At 38.4% G+C, this 21,997-nt stretch overlaps 1 protein-coding gene and 1 pseudogene across 2 annotated transcripts; one reads left to right on the forward strand and one right to left on the reverse strand.

Moving 5' to 3' along the window:
• Positions 1–2,419: 2,419 nt before the first annotated feature.
• LOC121747178 lies at positions 2,420–5,787 on the forward strand (annotated as a pseudogene).
• Positions 5,788–7,081: 1,294 nt separating this feature from the next.
• On the reverse strand, positions 7,082–19,998 carry LOC121747217 (chromatin modification-related protein EAF1 B-like). Of its 2 annotated transcripts, none has more exons than XM_042141219.1 (23): positions 19,689–19,998; positions 18,266–18,467; positions 18,113–18,167; positions 17,932–18,032; positions 16,386–17,841; positions 16,165–16,284; positions 15,843–15,998; positions 14,788–14,976; positions 14,597–14,677; positions 13,989–14,049; positions 13,378–13,901; positions 13,237–13,290; positions 12,715–12,775; positions 12,440–12,630; positions 12,295–12,348; positions 11,973–12,053; positions 11,733–11,870; positions 11,532–11,648; positions 11,028–11,119; positions 10,658–10,861; positions 10,249–10,573; positions 7,793–9,342; positions 7,082–7,487 (listed from the first exon to the last, which is right to left on the reverse strand). In XM_042141219.1, the coding sequence occupies exons 2-22, from the start codon at positions 18,406–18,408 to the stop codon at positions 7,870–7,872; spliced, it is 5,676 nt and encodes a 1,891-aa protein (XP_041997153.1). In that variant the 5' UTR covers positions 18,409–18,467; positions 19,689–19,998; the 3' UTR covers positions 7,082–7,487; positions 7,793–7,869. The 2 variants fall into 2 exon arrangements, with proteins under 2 accessions (XP_041997153.1, XP_041997152.1); XM_042141218.1 differs by having other exon boundaries at positions 11,028–11,131.
• Between the last annotated feature and the right edge of the window lie 1,999 nt (positions 19,999–21,997).

Here is a 21,997-nt window from a genome sequence, read left to right on the forward strand (position 1 = left end):
CACTAGCAAGAATAATAAGGCAGCTGCTGATGTTGATACTTCACTGACTGAAGTGACGGCAGATCCTTCATCAGATATTGAAAATCTTGGCACTGATGAGCAAGCTGGAGCTCGGGATGGTCAGGATGTTGAGACTATTGGCCTGCATGACCAGACTCAAGAATATCAGATAGGAAGAGACAAACCAAGAAGAGCCAATGTGAAAGCACCAGTCAGGTTAGGGCTGTCAATTTTTGACACGACACGATAACACGACACGAACCGGCACGAAAATAATGGGTTTGGGTCAGAGCTTATTGGGTTCGTGTCCTTATCGGGTCGACCCGTTAAGGACACGAAAATTTCGTGTCGTGTTCGTGTCGTGTTCGTGTCGGGTTCGTGTTATCCGTTAACAATACGTGTTCGTGTCGTGTTCGTGTCGTGTTCGTGTTATCCGTTAACAAATAATATTTTAATATTATTAATTCTTATTATTTTCATTTTTAATAGGTTTAACTGTTATCAGGCCGTGTTGTTATCGAGTCGTTATCGTGTCATCTCGTGTACGTGTTGTTATCGTGTCGTGTTGACCCGAATTGGTTCGTGTCGTTAATGAGTTCGTGTCGTGTTCGTGTCGTGTTCGTGTCTGAGGGTTTTGTGTTCGTGTTTGAGGTTTTCTTAACGGGTCGTGTTCGTGTTTGTTGTTATCGTGTTCGTGTCGTTATCGTGTCGACACGATAATGACCCGACACGCACGATTTGCCACCCCTAAGTCAGGTTCAATGATTTTGAGATGATTTATTATGCACTCAATATAGCAGAACAGATTGAGGCCTCTGAGCCTGGTTCATATACTGAAGCAATTACTGGACCAGAAAAGGATCAGTGGATTCAAGCCATGAAAGAAGAGGTTGATTCACTAATAAGCAAAAAGACATGGATTCTGGTGGAAAAGGCAGAGTTCAGGAAAATTATTGGCTGTAAGTGGGTTTTTAAGAAGAAAATTGAAACAGCAAGTTCACAGAGAGTGAGGTTCAAAGCCAGACTAGTTGCAAAGGGATTCAATCAGCAAGAAGGCATAGACTACAATGAAATTTACTCTCCAGTTGTGAAGCATAACTCCATACGAATTCTGTTGGCAGTGGCTGCTAAGAAGAACTGGGAATTGGAGCAACTAGATGTTAAAATAGCTTTTCTGAATGGAGACCTTCAAGAAACAATTTATATGGCACAGCCGCAGGGGCTTGAGGTACCTGGCTCTGAGCAGAAAGTGTGTATATGCTTAAGAAGAGCATATATGGCCTTAAACAGAGTAGTAGACAATGGTACTTGAAGTTTGGTGAGAGTTTGTCAAATCTTGGCTTCACTAGGTCTCTCTATGATAGCTGTGTGTTTGTGAAGAAAGAGAAGAACAAAGCACATGTGTATCTTCTATTGTATGTGGATGATATGTTGATATCAGGGGCTGACATTGAAGAGATCAGAAAGGCGAAGGAGCAATTGAAATCAGACTTCGAAATGAAGGATCTGGGCTGTGCAAGAAGGATCCTTGGAATAGACATTATCAGAGGTAGAACCGAGAAGAAGCTATGGCTATTCCAAACTGACTACATTCAGAGGATATTGAAGAAGTTCATAGTGCATAACATGAAAGCCACAACAACTCCAATGGCTATGTACTTTAAGCTTTCAGCAAATCAGAAGGCCATTTCTGATGAAGAAAAGAAAGAGATGCAACTGGTCCCTTACTCTAATATTGTTGGGAGTCTAATGTACTTGATGATATGTACAAGACCTGACATAGCTCATGCCATACGCACAACAAGTAGATACATGGCAGACTATGGCAGACAACATTGGAGTGCTTTAAAATGGACTTTAAGGTATCTGGGAGGTGCAGATAGCCTAGCTATACTGTTTACTGATCAAGGTGGAGCTGAGGAAGAACCATTAGTGGGCTACTGTGATTCAGATTATGCAGCAAACCTTGATACAAGGAGATCATAGACTGGATACATATTTACTCTATTTGGAGCAGCTATATGTTGGAAATCAAGTCTCCAAAATGTGGTAGCTTTATCCACGGCTGAAGTTGAGTACATATCCCTCTGACTTCATCAGTAAAAGAAAGCAAATGGCTGCTTGGACTTGTGGCAGAATTTGGAGTACAACAGAAAAGCATATCAATACACTCTGTGACAGCAATGGAGCCTTATGTCTTGCAAAACATCAGATGTTTCATGAACGTAGTAAACACATTGATGTGAGACTACATTTCATAAGGGATGAGGTGGAGAGTGGTAGAGTCAAAGTGATAAAGATTGATACGGCTCATAAATAGTGAAGTTCTTGTTCACTTCTTGATTAGTTAGATGTTAGTATAAATAGTGTTGGAATGGATTAGTTGTTTGTGGATCATTCCTTGTAAACACTTCTTGAATTCACATCAATAATACTCCCTCTCGGTTGAAACTCAAACATCATCTTCTACTTCATTGTTCTTGTTTTATTTCCTCTCGGTGATCAATCAACTTCAACAAATATGATTGTGTTAAGGAACAATGGTGGTTTATTATACATTTGATTTCATAGATTTCATGTCAATCCTTCCTGAGGATGAGATACATTGATTCGTTTATTATGTTTAATTAATATGAATTGCTGTCGATTATTGATCTTCTGATCATTAGAAATAATTTTGGTTCATGAAGATGGAAGGGGAGATAGATTTGGTCACTAGATCATGTCTGAGGATGAGAGAAGGAGGCGGAGGATGAGATCTTTGAGGAAAAAGGAAATGAAGCCTGCAACAAGGACCATGTGGGAGTTGAAGAAACGTGAACAGAGGAAGGTGCATTGCCTGTTTGCCGCAGTCTGTAACGAAGAGTTTCAGGAGGAGGAAGAGATAGTGGTTAATGAATTTCGTCAAGCTTTGGTTGAAAGGGACGTGCTTCTGGCTCATTATGATGATTACCATACTATGTTGTCTGACTAATATTATTCTCCCTCTCTGGCATTTGTTAAATTGATTTAACTCTGTTCTCCATCATTATAAGAGTTTGGTCTGCGACTGTTGATATATGTCTTGTACCGCCTTTTTTCTTTCAGTATTTTGAACTCCAAACATTATGCTTTACGAAAGGAGTATATGCTAACTTCATGAAGAATTTATTTTGTTTTAATGAACCTCTTTGAATAACTTTTTGCAATCAATAACGAAATGCATAGTATTGCAGATTCTTAAAAGCAAGAAAGTTTGACCTTCATAAAACAGTACAGATGTGGGAAGAAATGTTGAATTGGAGAAAAGAAAATGCTGTAGACACTGTAATTCAGGTAGATTTTCCATCATGTGGTCCAACTGTTTTGATTCCTCTTTTTATTTCCTGGTTTTGATAAAACTAGCATAATTTTCTAAGATGAGAACTGAGACAAGATTGACAGATAATAGTGACTTGACTCGTCACCATCTTGAAGATCATCATTTCAATAGGCAAAACTTATTTGCTTTATTGAGGATACCACAGTTGTAGTTTTGCTTAAGTTAAGTTATATGTTCTGTGTGACTTAGCTTCTTTGTGTGCTTCACTTCCTGTAACAACTTCAATTTTATCAGCCACATATCTTTGTTCTTTTTTAATCTCCTCAAAACCACCAAATCTGGCATGTTATGTCTAGATAACTCTTTGAAAGTATTCTGATATGCCATGTTTTAGCACAGTCTTCATAAGTACAGATATTCTGTAGATTTCTGTTTCTGTTAGAGAGACTCTGGTATGTGTTTCAAAAACAGCTACCTATTCTCTTCCGTTGACAACTTCGTGGTATTTTCCTTTCAGCATGTTACTGATATCAAAGTCTTAACATCTATGTTGCTTTTATGATTATGTTCTATATTCAGGATTTCATATATGAGGAGTTTGACGAAGTTAAGCTATATATCCTCATGGTTACCATGGTGTTGATAAAGGAGGCCGACCTGTGTACATTGAAAGACTTGGGAAGGTTGAACCTAGTAAACTAATGAACATCACCACTGTCGATAGGTTTTTAAAATATCACGTCCAAGGTTTTGAGAAAGCTTTTGCGCAAAAGTTTGCAGCATGTTCTATTGCTGCCAAGCGACATATTGATTCAACAACAACTATTCTGGATGTACATGGGCTGGTAATTAGTTTATGCTGTTGCATTATAGAATCTATCACATATTGATTTCTCTTATCAACATAGAAGTATTTTTCCTGTTTCCTTTACATATACAGAATTGGATGAGTTTTGGAAAGATTGCGCGTGATCTAGTAATGCGCATGCAGAGAATTGATAGCAGCAATTATCCTGTGGTTCCTCGGACTCTTTCTCATAGAAAATTTTTCATATATTTTTTCTTGTTCATGTTAGTGATAGATTTTTGTCACCTTATTCAGACATTACATCAAATGTTCATAGTTAATGCGGGTGGTGGATTTAAGTGTGTATGGAATTCGGCAAAATGCTTCATTGATCAAAGGGCCATCGCAAAAATACATGTAAAGGATTTACATCTTTTTTCAAAATGATTATTATTTTGTTTGGAAATCCCATGAAATGTTTATTTAACTAAGGCTACCGATATATAGGTGTTGGGTACCAAATTCCAGGACAGGCTATTGGAAGTCATCGATGCTAGGTAGGCTACCGATATACAGGTGTTTTTCTAAATAAAAAACACTCTCTTCTTTAAACATTGAACCTTAGCGTTTCAGTCAATTGCCAGATTTTCTGGGTGGATCCTGCTCATGTCCAAATGAAGGTGGATGCCTTGGATCCAACAAGGGACCTTGGAATGATACACAACTGATGAAGGTGCAGATACTGTTATTGCTTGTTGATTCATGATTGAAATTGATATGAAAGAATAAAGAACTTTCCATTTGTTGCCCCTCCACCTGTTTCACCCAACTTTCCTTGCAGCTAGTTCACGCTTTGCATGAAGGTGAATGCAATTTAGGGATAAAACTGCTTGATTATCAGGTAAAATTTTGTGAATATAGATGCCAAGTTTTGTTAGAATACTAGGTATATCTGTCATTATAAGACATGGACAGGACCTTAGTAAATGTTAGAGCTTCTCTGGTAGTTTAAATTCCAAAATCAAGCCAATTGATATGAAGGTTGGATGCAGATATTATTATGCAATACTAATATTCTTCACCTTCAAGTCAATTTACCTGAGCTGATATAAAAGTGAGCTTACGCTTGCTACTTTGACAGGAATCAAGGAATCAAATTTCTTCATCTTCTATTTCAAGAAAACCTTCTTACAGGGAACCAACACCTTCCCTTAGTAATAACGTAAGTGGTTCATTTTTTGCATAATGTTGATACTATCTTTATTTGCTTGATTTTGTTACATTCTGCTGAACTAATATTGATACTGTCCCTTGCTTGCTTAATTTTGATACATTCTGTTTTCTTGATGTTTTTATTTTTGTTTCTTTGTCCCTCTTGAACCATCGTATGTGTTGGCATACTATAATACTTTTGGGTAAATAAAGGAGTCCAGCTTAGGTTCAATATCCCTGTGTTTTTACTGGAATGATTATATGTTTGAATGCGAACCTAACATAGTGAACCTGCAGATTCGGCTGGTCCTATTGCGGAACAAAGGTTGCCGAAGGGATCACTCTCCGCCATAGTGACGGACGTTGTACTCACATTCTTATGCATACTTGGTAGTTTGTTCAGACGCTTCTTTAAGATGGACGAAAACATTGAAGTGGTATTAGAAAACCAAACAACACAAGTTGGAAACTCAAACTCTCAAGAACAAGATGCACAACTAAAGAATGAGGAGCTTCTCCACCCCTGTTTCCAGAAGTTACAGCATTTAGAGAATGAACTTTCGAAAAAACCTGCAAGAATTCCATCTGAGAAAGAGGACATGATACATGAATCTCTCAGTCGCATAAAATCCATCGAGTTTGACTTACAGAAGACGAGGAAAGTAAGATATGTGACCCGCCTTATATTCTGGTCTGTGTTAAACGAGCTATACGTTGTTTCTGTACAGGCATTGATTGCGACAACATCAAAGCAAATGGAGCTATCTGAGTCAATAGAGACAATAAAGGAGAATAATTCACATGTAAGTTGTTATTTCTTATGAAGCAAATGCAATGCATTTTTTTAAAAATATGGCTGTCGTCATTGACATCCGTGCTTTATCTGCTCGACTCAATGACAGGGGAGTCAAAGTTGCTGGCTACGAAGTAGCAGGTCTGTACCCAGAGCAACCTGATTAACTTCCCAAGCATCCGTATGTGTCCCCTTTATGCTCATTGACCTTATTCTTTCAGCTGATCACATTCTTCAGGTAATATATATCTCTCTCTCTGTCTGAGGCACGCGCACGCGCGCACACACACACAACTTTACCAGTTATCCTAAATTGTTCAAGTTCTAATACTTTCATCATATCCACAGATGTTATTTGGATGAGTTCATATAATCTGCAACATCCCAGTATCGGCTGTACAAAGAATACACACACACACACAAAGGATCTTGAAACACAGTTTTTTCATAAGTTTCTTTGCTTAGTTATTGTAAAAACGTTTTCTCTATAAATTTGAAGTCATGCAGCTTTGGCTACATTTCATATACTGTTGGTATTCTCTTTACAAGTTGCGTGTATTTCATTTCATTTTGCATTTGGGGATTGGATGAGCATTTCGAATCACTTTTTTTTAAAATGCTCTTGGTAATGTGATTTGAACCCCAGACTAATTGGTTGGAAGAGAAATTGTATTACCAATTAAATTGTATTTTATCGGCAACCATTCGGAAGCTGTGAATGAGTCTCTATCCCAATTAATTACTACCTCCGTCTCCCAAATATTGTCTCACTTTGACCCGGCACGGGTTTTAAGAAATGTAATGGAAAGTGAGTTGAAAAAGTTAGTGGATTGTGGGTCCTACTTTTATATATTAGTTTTATAATAAAATGTGAGTAGAAATGAGTTAGTGGAATATGGGGTCCACTACCAAAAATGATAAAAAGTGAAATTAGACAAACTTTGGGGGACTGGCGGAAATGGAAAAATGGGACAAACTTTCCGGGACGGAGGTAGTAGATCTTTTCATGACCAATTAGGTAAGGATATTATTTTTAACATTTTATGCACAACAACACTAATTCATATTCACAAAATACTCCCATAGCCTTCCTTCGGCCATAATAACTATATCCTACAGGCAACAATGCATCACTGATCTATGCAGCTTAAAACAAACGCCCCCCTACCCGACATCACCACAATAACATAAAGGGCATAAGAAAAAAGGGAACGAAACAAGAGACAAGACTCTGTACACCTACCTCTACTATCTGTCTCTATCTTCCCGAAGCCCTAGGGGCACTTCTAACATACATGTTGCCAAAAAATTTGATCAGCCCAGGGTCTGTGTTTGTAGAGCTCTTAGATTTCATTAACGTGTCAGATTTTCTTCGTGCCACACGGTGAGCTTCACTGAAGAAATTGGAGGCCCAAATTAGCATAAGTATAAATGTGCCAACTAAAGATAACGTAATTCAGAATAATACAACAACGAAGAGGAAGCGAGTAGAATAGAGACGAGTCCCCAACCAAGTAACATTTAATAAAATTTTCCCACTTTTATAGGCCAGGAAACACATGGGAGATCTCATATTTAGTAGGCAATTCTCAGATTATGGATTATTAAAGCATTGAAAAGAACCTACTTAACAAGTGACTTGTATTCCACTAATATTGGTAAATTGGTAGATTCCAAAGCATAATAAGCTATGACTGACCTGTACAATGGTGTGTAAGAGCGTGCTGACCAGACATGAGTAGCAGTATCATCACTGCACAATCTGTTGGCTTGTCTTCATTCCACACTATGGTCACTTGGCCGACCATATAAATTGCCTTTGCTTGCTTGAAGCAGCTGCCCCTGCTGAGAATATAGAGGCTGCTGGGATGCCGGTGAATGAGGATGTGGAAGTTGCGACGACTGCTGATGCTGCTGGAAGTGTGCACTAACATCATGTTTACTAGAAGGCAAGCAGGCCAATGGCCTCTGGCCAAGCTCTTGTCCCACCTGCGTAGCAGACTCACCAGCATTAGCTGGCATTGACACCGTAAGACTCATATTGGTTGCATGTCCATCCAATGATTGTTCTGAAGCTTGCCATTGGTGAGTATTGGCCGAAGAGACAGCCTTTGCCGCATTAGTTAGATTACTAGTGGTCCGAGGTAATGTTGTTATGGAAACCATCTCACTAGAGCTGCTTGTTGGGTGCTGGTCGGCGTCAGAATCTACGGCTTGTGGTTTTGCTGGATCAGAATCTATCTGGCGATTTGGCTGCAGTCTTTGAAGAGCCAATTTGTTTTGATTCACTAATTTCTGGTGGGATAATGTCTGTTGGTGGTTTGAATTAGACATGGCGGATGGATGATTCTTTTGGTGAGTAAGGGACTGATTAAGTGGTCGTGGAGACACATATTGCCCTGTTGGCTGCACAGTATTTAGCGGAAAATTGGAAAATGTGCCCTGACTTGACATTAAATGAGTGGATGTATCTCCTTTATCAGAACTTTGACTCCCGGGACTTGTTGAAACCCCATTTCCTAACAAAGGATCAACTGGAATGGTCTGATGCATCATCAGGCCACCTCTCCCCACTCCTTTTGCAACCTTAGCAGGCTGTTGAGCTTGTGAATGCTGCCGCTGCTGAGGATGTTGCCTGCTAGATTGCGAAAGCTGTTGTTGCTGTCTTTGTCGTTGCTTTCCAGTCTGATTAGCTAGCCCGCTCCCACCAGCTTGTGCATTCCGTGCACCTCCTTGACCTGGTACTTGATGCTTCTGCTGATGCTGGGGCATTGAAGAAACTGATGTCAACGGAGAAAGTGATACCGGCGGTGTAGCTGATTGGGGTTGAACTTGTGAACTATTTTGTACTGTAGGTGATATTGGGAGTTGAGACTGTGACTGAACATGTGGCATCAAAGAACTAGATGCAGCAAACTGTGGCTGTACTGGGTGCTGCTGCTGTTGCAGAAGACGATGTTTTCTCTCTTTAGCCAAGTGAATTGCATAGGTTTGCTGTTGGGGATTTGGGGCATGATTAGTCGGTCCTTGGAAATGTGGGTGACGAGGACTAAGGACTTGAGGCTGAGGTGATACTGGATGGGATGGCTGATGATGGAGCGGGTACGAGGATACTGGTGGGGAGACAGTCTGATTTGGTAAGGCCAAACTCAATCCACCAAAGTGAGGCACTTGGCTGTGTCCTGGTGACGCCTGCATGTGAAGCTCAGGCGCCGTCATTTGCCTCTGCGAATCCCGACTCAGGCCAGGCTACAAGAGCACATAACTATCTGTTATTGAAAGTACAGACATACGCAACTGTGAAATATAGGAATCACAAATAAGTAGAGCTCCACTCAAGAAGACAAAAAATGATCAGACATTGACACCATGGAAATTCAATTTCAATCTGGAGTGCGCAATTGTGAATCGAGATTCAAGAAGATACTTTACTCGCACAAATTTCGTACCACAAAAAAGGAAAATATTATTTCCTATTGACGGCCCAAGAAGCAAATAGCTAGCTGAAATGAATATCGGCATCATGAACCCCTAGCCAACATTTAAGCTTCATAATCATCATCAAAATTTGACGTACTTTGATGAAAATAAGTCATTCGCTGTTAGTAAAGCTTAGTTAGAAAAATTTATAAAGCTTAAACACATCCATCCATGTCTTATTCTCTGGACCACCACAGGAAAATCGTTAATTTGTTGACACCCATCCCCATCAGCAACCCTGCCTATGAATCACAATACAATATGTTCTTCTACTCCTCATATTTCTTTTGAGAGTTGCACACTCCCACACAAACTAACCCCTCTAGGTTACTGTATACCCAAAATAAGCATTAAGCGCCTTACCAACTAAGGTTGTCTCAGCTCCTCATATTTCAAATGCAGAATAGTTTACCGTACTTTACCAACTTGGAAAAAAGGATCCTAATTCCTAAGTGCCTCCCCTAACCTGGCAATATATATATTTCCATCTGTAGGCGAGCAACACGAGAAACTCATGTAGCAAGAGAATACCCGTTTTATAAGTGAGTATGTGCAGAGAAAAGCTAGAATGAGATAGGAGTCTGCTTGCTTGACTAGGTCAATGATGGTATTTTATTCGCAAAATTGTTGTAGAAATATGTTCCCAGAAGATTAGAAAGGAATATAACTGCATACCCGCATCATGTGCATAGGTTCACGAGGTCTCAACATGGAATTTCCTTGACCAGAGCCTACTCCAGAGTGCATACTCCCAGAGTTAACCATAGATGATGAAGCAATGCCTTGGAACCCAGGCCTTGTCATTGGCATGCTTCTAGTAACACCGCAGCCTATACCCATGCCACTTACACCAGGAAGTAAACGGGAACCACGATCAGTAGCTGGAAGAGCTCCAGAAGGAGTGAGATTAGGCTGTGGCACATTCCTATTAGTCATCATATGGTTATACTGCGGCACTCTATGTTGTTCGTCAGCTGACGCAGGTCTAGGAACAACGTATCTACCATCCCGACATGACAGAAAATAACGGATTACACAATCAGAATTAACAGGGAAAAAAAACTTTAAGCCCTCAACACATTACCTCATAGAGCCGGGTGAAGATGAAAAGTTGTTGCCAGGCATCATATTTGGCGATCCTTGCAGTGCAGAAACGGCACCAGATGCAGGATGCATCGAAGTCGCAGGACCCTGATTTGCAACGGCTAATCCACCAGGATGTGACCCTTGATAATCAATGGGAAGTATGTCCGGGCAAGAAATAGTGGCATCACAGATATCCAGAGGGCTTCAAAGGTTCAAGAGTCATTGAATTTAGAGAATAGAAAATTATAGTATTATAATAAGAAAATGGTTCAGCAGTTTAACAGAGAGAATAAAAACTAGTACAAGAATTTTAACAATTAAAAAATTACCTTCAAAGTGCACATGATCAAAACAAATAAAAAACTTACGTTAGAACGGGGCCTCCATTCAGGTTGTTCGGGAAGACTTGGGACATTGCAAATGCATGAGATCCATGAGGTTGCTGGAGTTGTTTGGGATCCTGATTATCATTCTTAACAGAAATCAAGTAAATGAAATAAAATCACAATGATGACCAAAATCGAGGCATACAAATAAAATTTTGACGACAATGCTTAATTAGTAAGCGAAATGCCAGAAATAATAGTCTGCAGTATCTTAAAATATATGAGTATGATCATATCAAGATAGCACATTAGAACAGGCACATAATAACCCAATAGGGAGCTTCAATACCAAAATCTCCATATATAGTATCCGACTTCCTATTCAACAATAATCTCTGTTAGCAGTATTAACATCTCATCCAATACAAGAACCTCCACATAATTATATGGGACGGAAGGAGTATCAAAAGTAGCAAAGAGTCAAAACACATAATGAGGCCATGTCACATGAGATGATGTTATACTGGATTCATTTGGTTAAAGTACCTGGTTGTTATGGTATTGTTGTTTCCGCCCAATAATGATGATTTTCTCAAAGTGAGATTTGAGGGTTTCTTCTTCCATTGGCCCCTGCAAACGCTGAAACAACTGCCTGGCGCTTCCCTATATAAAACAGAAAGAACATGGTATTGTAACAAATCACCAAATAGCACAAGAATACACGGATGTAAAAAAAAGGAACTGTACCTTGGGAATGCCAGGCAATGTAGAAGGATATGGTTGAGAGGACCCTGAGTCTTCAGCACTATCTGCTCCATCACCAGATGTTTTATCCATCAAAAAGTTGTGGCGCTCCTTGCATTCCTTAGCTTTGCGAAATATGCACTTTACATGAACAGAAACATAATAGTATCTTAGAAAGTACAAACTTTTTAAGGAAATCGCAATCAGCATAGTCACAAGATCTACCTACTTTTCAAAACTTACCTTGAACTGCAGAGTACTGTTGATAGCATCGCTAACAAGCTCCCAGTTCGGGCCCAAGTCATGTGCCAGGACAACAAGTGCCTGGAAAGGACAACCATATCTTCAGTCTTTAAGATAATACCTTTACAAGTACTAAAAGAACAACCATATTAAGTCTTAAAAACATGGTGAGTACTTAGCATGTACTCTCTCTTACTTTACATTCACTCCACTTTAACTATTTTATGGAGTATCATTTTTCCAAAACGAGTGCAAAAAAAGGAGTGCATTGCTTATGGTGAGACAGAGTACTACATATGCATGTAAGTGTATAAAAATCAACCTGGTCCTCGAAGAGTGTCCATGGACTTCCTGAACCCAACTGCCCAGTAGGCATCTGAAAAACAATGAAGATGCTTAACTTTAGAGTTAATCCAACATTAACAACAGAAAACTGAAAAGAGGAGGGATCAGAATGGCAAATATACCTTCATGATCTTTGGCTTTCTACCCCGATCCCGACCACTAAGCATTTTAACAAATTTATTTGGATTAGACATGTTACTCATTTGGGAGGCTGCTGGAGAAGGAGCAGAACCAGGAGCAATATTCTCAAAAGAGTTATCTTGTGATAAACGCATAACCTTTGGCTTCTTTATCATGGGTTGGCCAAATAAACCTTTAGAGATGATCAAAGTGTATCAGTATACTCGAACAAAATCAATACTGAAATTGTTACCGACTTAAAGAGAACAAATTTTACCATTGTTTCCATCAGGCTCAGGTTGATGACTTTTCTTTACGTTATTGTTATCCCTCTGAAACTGCAAAGAGAGTAGAAGCACCAAACATCAATTGGATACATTAACACAATTACAAGGAATATGTGTGCCATCATTCCCTAAACTGAAACTCCAAAATAGAATGGTTTATTTTATTACTTGATCAAGTCAAATGGACATTTCATTTTGAGTGAAATAAAAAATCAAATAACTTAAGAATTAAGACAGCAATATACTAAACCAAACTCCAGTGTGTTTTATATGAAAAGATAATCAGCAAGCATTTCAATAAAAAGAAGGCCAATTAACAAAAAACTTCTTCCTAAACTGAAGTAAGTTTAATATTAAAACTATAGTACTGAGCAGGATTAAGAAGAATAAGTGAAGACCGAAAGTAACCGTCAGAAAGCTTATATGCATCTAGAGTGCATCTCTTATAAATTTAGGACATCATGTACAATAATCAATAATAAAACAAAAAAAAGAAAAGATTACAAATTCACCTGCTCTATTTGAAAGGTAGTATCAACCTGCCATCTTGGTTCGTAAGAAGCATTCTGCGCCATAATGCCAAAGGGAAATAAGACATGGGCGATTTGCAACAATTGGTGCAAACATTTTAAAAATCGTATAATATTGGTCACCAGATGCTTGGGTCTCTTCCTCTTCTTATGTTTTGTCACGATTTCTGCTGAGTGAAATGGTAATTGCTTATTGAAGTCCCTGCCTGACTCAACTTCCAAGCTATTTGGAAGAAATGATCCGCCATGCAGAGTCGACTGCTCATCCTGAAATGAATTGGTATCATCACTCGAAGCATCTGTTTTATTAGGTAGCTGAAGGCATCCAGAGGTTCCTGCACTAAATGGGCTGATAACTCTCCTGGAAGCAGTCCGGACACGTTTTGTTGGAATTGACACATTAAGACTGCCACCTGGTCGCTTCACCATCAAAGTGGCTGGTTGACTGACAACTTTATTTTCAGCATATCGCATTGGCAATTTGTCGGAACTTACTTCGTATGATCTCACCCCATAACCACGTATCAAGTGTTTACGCTTCTTTTGGCCAAATCTAGAGGACTTGCTATTGTGAAAGGCCATTGGCATGTTATATGGGCTTATGTCCCCCTCATCCTCATCATATGTAGTATCTCGAGATTCAAAGTCTGCAGTTCAATTGAATATGCAAAACAAATAATATAATAATAAAAAATGACAAAGGAGAATCAAGCAAAACATAGTATCAGATTTACCTGCAGTGGCATCATATGCAGATGTTTCTTCCACTTCCTCTTGAACACTATTTCCTATGTTCTGGGCAAGCAAGCATATAATCAGTTTTAGATAAAAGGTCACATACCTAAAGATTAAGAAATGATACAAAAGAATTCACATTGTAATATTAGGTTTGCAAATAAAATAGACCTGGGTTTGTCCAAAGAGAGATGACTTTCATGAATAATAGGTCAGTATGGGCATCCTATTATGAATAATTATGTATTATGGACCACAGCCAAACCCTTTAATCCAGGAAAAAGTTCCACTGTGCTTAAACAGATATTCATGAAGATACGAATCCCCAGGGAAAAACATTCTTGTAAGGAATAGGGGCTGAGTACATCTTTCATTATGTCAATATATTTGCCATTCCAAAGCCAAAGCATGCATTCTCAAAAGCTAGCATGTCAGTAGCACTGGCTCATCTAAAACCACCCATTATCATCAACTTTACTTCTTACAAGTATATGTTAAATTAGTCATTTATAATTATGCTTTTCTTAAGAAAAAGAAATTGCAAAGCATGATGCAGTGAACCATAGTTGATTCCCACTGCAAAAACTGAGTCAGAGAAAGCATTTACCTCACACCGTGCAACCTGTGATACTATTGAGTGCTTATAGGTTTCCATGGCCCCAGCGGGGACTGCATAGAAGAGATTCTCCTGAAAGTTAGAATAAATATATAAGTCAACTTAAAATGAGGGGTTGAGAAAAGCAGTAGGGAAAAGATATGGGCAAGAGTGCATCAATATACTCTGTTACGATTCCATACTTCTGTTAAATTATCCTCCCATGAGAGGTCAAGGATCTCCGTGTCAGATACTCTATCTGGAGTCACCGATACCTCAGCTTGCTTATCAATAACATTGAAATTGTGATGTTTCAAAAATCTCACTGCATAAGCCTTAACGGGAAGGGTGTCATCCATTTTACTTTCCTGCTCAGGTAATACGGTCTTTGCCTATCAAACCAAAAACAATCATAATCAGAAACATAATTTGCCTATCCATCTTTCTATCCATCAAATATTAACTATCAATAACTTTAACAACTTTTTTAAAATCACCCCAGCCTAGCAGATAAAAAAGATTGCTTGCCATTAATAGCAAGTCATCGTAAACATGTTATCTCACCTGAACAAAGAGCTGAGCTGGAAATCATACATTATTGTTACCATATAGAAGTATGGTTTTAAAAAAGGCATCCCTAGAAAGTCCTTTTACACATCAATTGATTGACCAACTACCGAGTAAAGACATACACAACATGACAAATCATATACATTCCTTGGAATTTTAGCAAGAACAAAAACCTTCTATTGACAAAATCAAATAAAAATCATGGCACCTTACTGGATATAGCTCATAGCTTTAGCTTAAAAGTTCACCTTACTCTAAACTTCCAGTGGATGAATTAGACCTACAACTCAGGCACATATTAGATTTGCTGATTCATACATTTCAAGCAGATGATTCAGATTATATCATTTCGGAGTACTGTCCATGTGCCTACCAACTATATTAGTTACTCCCTCCGTCCCAAGGTAGTTGAGTCACTTCTTTTTTGCCTACCAACTATATTAGTTACTCTTCTCTACTTTACACTCTCTCTTACTTTACTTTCTCTCCACTTTAACTATTTAATAGTTTTCTAAAATACGTGAAAAAAAGAAGTGGCTCAACGTACCTTGGGACGGAGGGAGTACAAGTTATCAGCTTGAGATTTCATAAATAAAAGAAATAAAAAGGTTTGACCAACAAACAAAGAAACACCTCTTAATGGAATCAAACAGTTGTCTCCACATCAACTTAAAGGATTTATACATACCTCAACTGAATGCCAGAACTCCATGATATATTTTGACAAGGTATGAGCAACTTTTTTTGCCTCCATACCAGAATTCCTCTCGTGCTTTCTCAACCTAGAAGCAAAAGCAGCTCTAGAACTTATTTGAGCCGCAGCAGCTATTTTCCAAAAACACTCCTAAACAACCAGGAAACTCTCTATATAAGCATGGTGACATATATTATCTCAAGTATAGAATATCGTTAAAGCTTATTCCCAAAAAAATTTATATAAAAATACTATAGACAGCTAGTAAAAATCTGAACAGAAAACAATGGTGTGGGAAGAACTTTTAAGATCAGACCTGAGTAAAATCATTTGCCAACCATGCCATCTCTTCGAGCACATAATCCCAATGAGATTTTGGATGCATTTTTCTCACAGATGTCACAGCAGATAATTGTGCAATCCTTTTTCGTTTTGCCTATTCATTTCATTGTATCAGATATTTGGTACATCAAGTCATGGAAACATGCTGAAGCACAACTCAAATAGACAAATGAAATGTAAACACAACAATCTAACCTCGATAATTTGTGCTTCTTTCAAGATTGAATCTTCATCAATTTCTAGCTGTGGTTTTGAGTTTGAACAGGAAGAAGTTTGAGCCTCAAGGGAAATAGTAGAATTCTTAGTCAAAGATCCATCATTAGGGAAATCAGAAGTTGAAGTATAAAAAGAATGTTGATTCTTAACAGCACATGAAATTTCATCACGTAATCCAAGATTGCCATCCAAAACAGGATCAGTTTTTATTCCTGATTCTGACCCCCTTGGTTCAGAAGAAGGCTCCATCGCTTCATTAACAATTTGATTTTTCATCTCATTCTTCATAGCAGATCCATTGTCATTCAATTCTTCATGTTTCCGTTTGAAGCCACTCTCTTGCTGCATTAGACATGCTGAGGAGTTTTTTGGGTTGTCAAGAGCACAACCACCAACACCCCATGTCTGTCTCTTTTCAATTGCAAGCTCATGACTTTCTACCAATGTCATTCCCTCTGAGGGTATAGTCTGATCTTTGATTGGCACATTTACATCGGCATTTGTAACTTTTTTACATATACCACCAACATTGTTTCCATCAAAACTTTTGTTGGTTTGTGCACAAGATAACGAAGAATCCAAAACCTCCATGCCACACAAGTCAGTCATGTTATGAGCGTCAAATTTTGTCCCATCCTTTTCATTGCTGCTACCATTTATTTGACAGAAAGTGGATTCATTCTCAGTTTTATTGGCAGGCTCAACTTTCTGGCAATCATTAACTGCAGAACTCATCTCTTCCATTGTCTGTATGGCCTCAGATCCATCAAAAATCATTTGAGTGGGAGTCTCTAAAGCATTCCAGTGTGATTGTTGATTACATTGATCATCCAGAGTAACCTTACAGGCAATAGCATCTGATGCAGCCTCCACAAGAACAGGTTTGAGCAGGTTTTTAAATGACTCTACAGCCTTTCTATCACCTAACTCTATATCCTGTTGTGTGTCCACCATTCCATTCTTCACACCATCTTTAGCACACATAGGCTTTGAATCACAATTTATTGATATAATCTGATTTTCAGCATCAGATATTTGTCCTTTAAGCTCCTTGTCATGGAGAGAAGGTAGAGAAGAGCCATCACTGCCATGAGTTGTATTTACATCAACTGAACTTAATCTAATCCCATCACGATTTGGACGGGACCTATTCCTTCTCTTATAAGCTTTTCTAGGTACACAAAAAGCAACTGATTCACCATGTTCCCGAGTCCTATGACTCCCATCCATCTGAGATAACTTTTCTGGTAGCACAATTTTATTTCTTCTAGGATGTAATGAAATCTTATCACCCTCAGAACACTCATGTTCACCATCAAAGAGCATAAGATTATCAGCACTATTGGGTTCACAAGTATCCACCCCAGGTCTACCACTACTCTCCACTGAGTCTCCATGGGGTGATGCAGTGACTGCAAAACTGCCTTTTGCTTCACTGTAGCTCCAAACAAACAAATAAGCATATATTAGTCACAAAAGCTGCATAATAGATACAATTAAGTCATATATGATTCATCTTACATACCTGGTAACAAAGTGATCCTGATGTTGATTGGTCAACGAAGTTGACTGAACACTAACTGAAGCAGCATCTCCGGGCTTAAGTAAATCCAAGGGATTTCCACCCTGCCAACAAAAAAGGGATCAAACACTGCAAAATGTTTGATGTGCATTGAGAAAAAGAGATCTGAGATACAGCTCCATACTTTTTCAAGAAACTCTAATTCTCTTTTCGTTTTATCCCGAACATTATACTCTTGCCTGTGGTCACAAGAAAAATGTTCACGGCAATGAAATAGATGATGAGTCCTTGAGAGTTTTGTGCAGCTACATAGTGTGAAAGCGATGCATCGTATTACCTGAGCTCCCCTTGGATCCTTTCGATAGCTGCTCGTCTGAGAGAAGTTTTGTGAGCAATACCAACTCCACCTTCGACAACTCCTCCCATAGACTCAACTTCGGCATTTACTAAGAGCACAGACGGTGAGTCGCACCCATGCATCACCCGGTTCAAATGCTACAATTTACTGCCTCCATGAACTCAAGACCAAATGCAAACTCCTAAAGAACAAAAATGCAGCTTGTTATCGATCAAAGGTGCTGCATAGATGATAAAATACTAGAGTATGTTTTTGAAATACATAGGATGTAATCTTAGTAAAGAGAGGTTCATTTTGCTTTGTCCCATGCATTGTGGTGCCGTGGTGGATATGATTGTCTCCAAGTTCAATAGTTCAATGTATCAATAGGTCAGATTTAAGTTTAATTACAATGTAACATAATATCACTTGACGCCTAAGAACCTTAGTTTCTGTAATAAAACTATTTATTATTGAATTATTTATTTAGTTCAAACCGCAAGTGTGCCATCAGTGTATCACCTTATTATCAATCATATTCGTTCAAGAGTAAAACACTCGCGAAATTAGATACACTATATATTTCCATGATTGGCCAAGGATGAATTAACAATAAAAATAAAGTTTGCATCCATCCAAAATTCCAAATCAAGCAACCGTGTTTAACTATACGTCTATACCAAACAGGCAAGATATTCTAAAATCTTGAAAATAAGTACGAAGGTACATTCCATATTCACCGCATTTAAAAATTCATATCCACATGCAAAAACAAATCCATACATTCTAAGTCAAACGAGCTGTGTTTCCCAGCACCCTAAGGCTAAAAAGGCTGGTAAACAATGACTAAAAAAGCAGTATAACGTATAGCAGATATGAAACAGCCAACATAAATAGGCTGACTGCGAGCAAATGCATCTTAACTATCCCTTTGCTACTCGTGGTTCGTATTGCCAAACCCGCCTATTTGATACATTAGATTACTTGTGTCCAAGTGCCAAACTAAGTAGACCAAAACACGACGAAACCAAGACACCTAGAATTATGAGGAAACATGCATTTCCCTCCACTTCCTCTCAAGTTCAAACTGTCATAATTTATCAGCTAAAAGATTCAGACAAGTACCACAGAACCAACACGTCGAACTCAAATCATTCATTATGCAAAACCATGTAAAACTCATCCAATCATGCGCCCATCATCGCAACCTTACAATGCAGCAAACTCGAAATCCACACCGCAATTCCATGAAATGCACGACAATTTTGTCATGAAACACGTAGACATCGACTCCCTTTCCATTCCCCCCAATTTCAAACCCCTAATTCAGCTACGAGCTTGAAGGGAAATCCCAATGTCATGACAAACTCTGCCAGAGCTCTAAATTCTAGGGTTTCCAGAGCAAGGAACGCGAGGATGATACCTCAATTGCGATTGACCACGAAGAAATTGCAGCTCGTGACTTTGAAAATCCTCCCTCAGCTCCTCTAGGGTTTTGCCTCTGATTGCACAAGGTACCTCAACTCAAAGCAATGATTGCATATTCACCTGACTCTATTAGAGGCATTTCCGCTACAGCATGGCAATGAAGACGAGCGTATGCATACAAATACGTGTACGTATATGTCAGTGCGTGTAACTGCGTGTGATTTTGATCTGGAAATGATGCTGCAGGCTCGTCCCCCTTCGTGCTCGTTGGTTCCCCGCAACTTTCTCTCTCTAAAAATGTCTATTGTTTTCTCTCTCTAAAATATTGTAAAAACTATTTTGGGCGCGACAAATTCTTCAAATTGGGCCTCATTTGATTTGGGCTTATTGCCATAATTTTTACTCCTTTTATTTTTTAAAATTGTTGAACTGATATAGAAATAATAAGGTTCTTTAAAAGATTAAGTTATTTTCATTAATTTAGCTAATTTTAGAATAGCAAACATGATGATCAAAATTTGAGGTAGCCTAATGCAAATTAAATGTGGCTATAGTAGATGTTTTTAAAGAAGAAAACTCACATGTGCGCGTGCAAGAACAAAATTTCACCGTCGTTGTCGTTGCCGTCCCCTCCTCCACCACTGTTGTTGTCGTCTCCTTCCCCCTCCTCCTTCACCGTCGTTGTCGCCTCCCTGACTCCTCCACCCTAAGGAGTCTTTTTCTATAAACGGGCTGGCTAAGCTAACCATGCACGCAAAATAGTTTACCTCATTTTTAAATTGTCTTAATTCATACCAACTGCATTACTAATAGCTCAACTAGTATAGCACATGACTGAAAATTCTCTGTGTCACCGGTTTAAATCTGGTTCCTCACACATGGTTTCATTTGTTAAATATTTTTATAATATAAATTAATTTATATGAAATGAGAGTACTACTTAATAACTATAAATCCAGCTCATGATTTTCATTTATCTGTTTTAGCGAGATACAGAGTCGTTTTCATAGGGTCCTGTTAGGTCGTTAACTACACCTTAAATTGATATCTACTAAATCTAGTCTGTCCGATCTGAAAACAAAACGGCTAAGATCAATTTTCATGCGATGTCAACAAGCTGTTGTAACGATGTAAAATAGGGTATACTGGTTTCAACTCATGTGTGAATAATGTCAATCATGGGTATTAATGGAAACTGATTTTTTTAGTTATAACCAATTTTTAAAAAATAGGGCAAATTGTCTGTAAAGTCATTAACTTTCAAAATAGTTTGGGTTTTTCAGTAAATTTTAAATGTTGCATGAAAAGACATGTACTTTACGAGATTGTGTAAATTTCTCATTCGACCCGCCGATAGATTTCCGACACAAACTTATCCTACGAGGCGTGACGGAAGCATATGACTTGGTAAATGACAAATTTAGGGTTCAATTCAAATTGTGGAAGCAATGCTACTTTTATGCTGAATTCGATTTGTGGAATCTGATTTGCATGTTTTTATTTGTACTACTTATATGTTTGTGATAAATATAGGGTTAGAGATTGCAAAGATAGAAGAGAAACAATTAGAATTAGTGGAGTTTTCCCAAGTCATGCCTCCGGCGCTACGTAAGAAAAGTTTGTGTCGAAAATTTATCGGGCCGGATCGGATGGGAAATTTACATAGTTCGGTAAAGTTCATGAATTTTCATGCAACATTTAACGTTCACGGAAAAAACCAAACTATTTTGAAAGTTCATGACTTTACAGGCAATTTGTCCTAAAAAATATCTTAAAGTTTTAAATTAATATAACTATCTCGATTCAAACTATATTTTCACAAAACATATATCAAATTAAATTTAATTTTATACGGATTCTAATAAGATTCTAATTGCGTATGTTTTGATGATAAATTTGAAAATTTATTTGAATTTTCAATGTTTTCGACCATCATACTTATGTCAACAACTATACATATAATGTCAACCTCAATGTTAACAAATTTAGTTTACATATTCAAGACATTGAGTTAACATTATTACTATACAGTGTTGACATCATGGGAATCACGAAAACATCACATATAAAAAATGACAAAAATGTTCTTTTTGAATTAATTAATATAAAAATGAATTTCCATGTGGCCCCACTAGATACCCCACTAAATCTTTTAGAGCATTCGCAGCGGTGCTCGCTGGGACGGACGGCGTCCGTGCAGTTGGCGCGGCACCGTTGTCGCCGCTGCTGCACTCCCGCCGCTGGCACGGCGATGCTCGATGCATCGAGCACGTCCGTGCCACTGAGCAGGCTGACGTGGTGCGT

This window comes from Salvia splendens, chromosome 9 (assembly GCF_004379255.2).
Source record: "Salvia splendens isolate huo1 chromosome 9, SspV2, whole genome shotgun sequence".
Lineage (NCBI taxonomy): Eukaryota > Viridiplantae > Streptophyta > Magnoliopsida > Lamiales > Lamiaceae > Salvia > Salvia splendens.

Bases quoted from the DNA above. Each gene is read 5' to 3' on its own strand.
- LOC121747217 (XM_042141218.1), bottom strand. From the start codon at position 18,408: ATGCATGGGTGCGACTCACCGTCTGTGCTCTTAGTAAATGCCGAAGTT. The intron at 17,842-17,931 runs GTATGTAAGATG...TTGGAGCTACAG, and splicing joins CAGGATCACTTTGTTACCAG to TGAAGCAAAAGGCAGTTTTG. The intron at 14,678-14,787 runs GTATGGAATCGT...TCTAACTTTCAG, and splicing joins GGGAGGATAATTTAACAGAA to GAGAATCTCTTCTATGCAGT.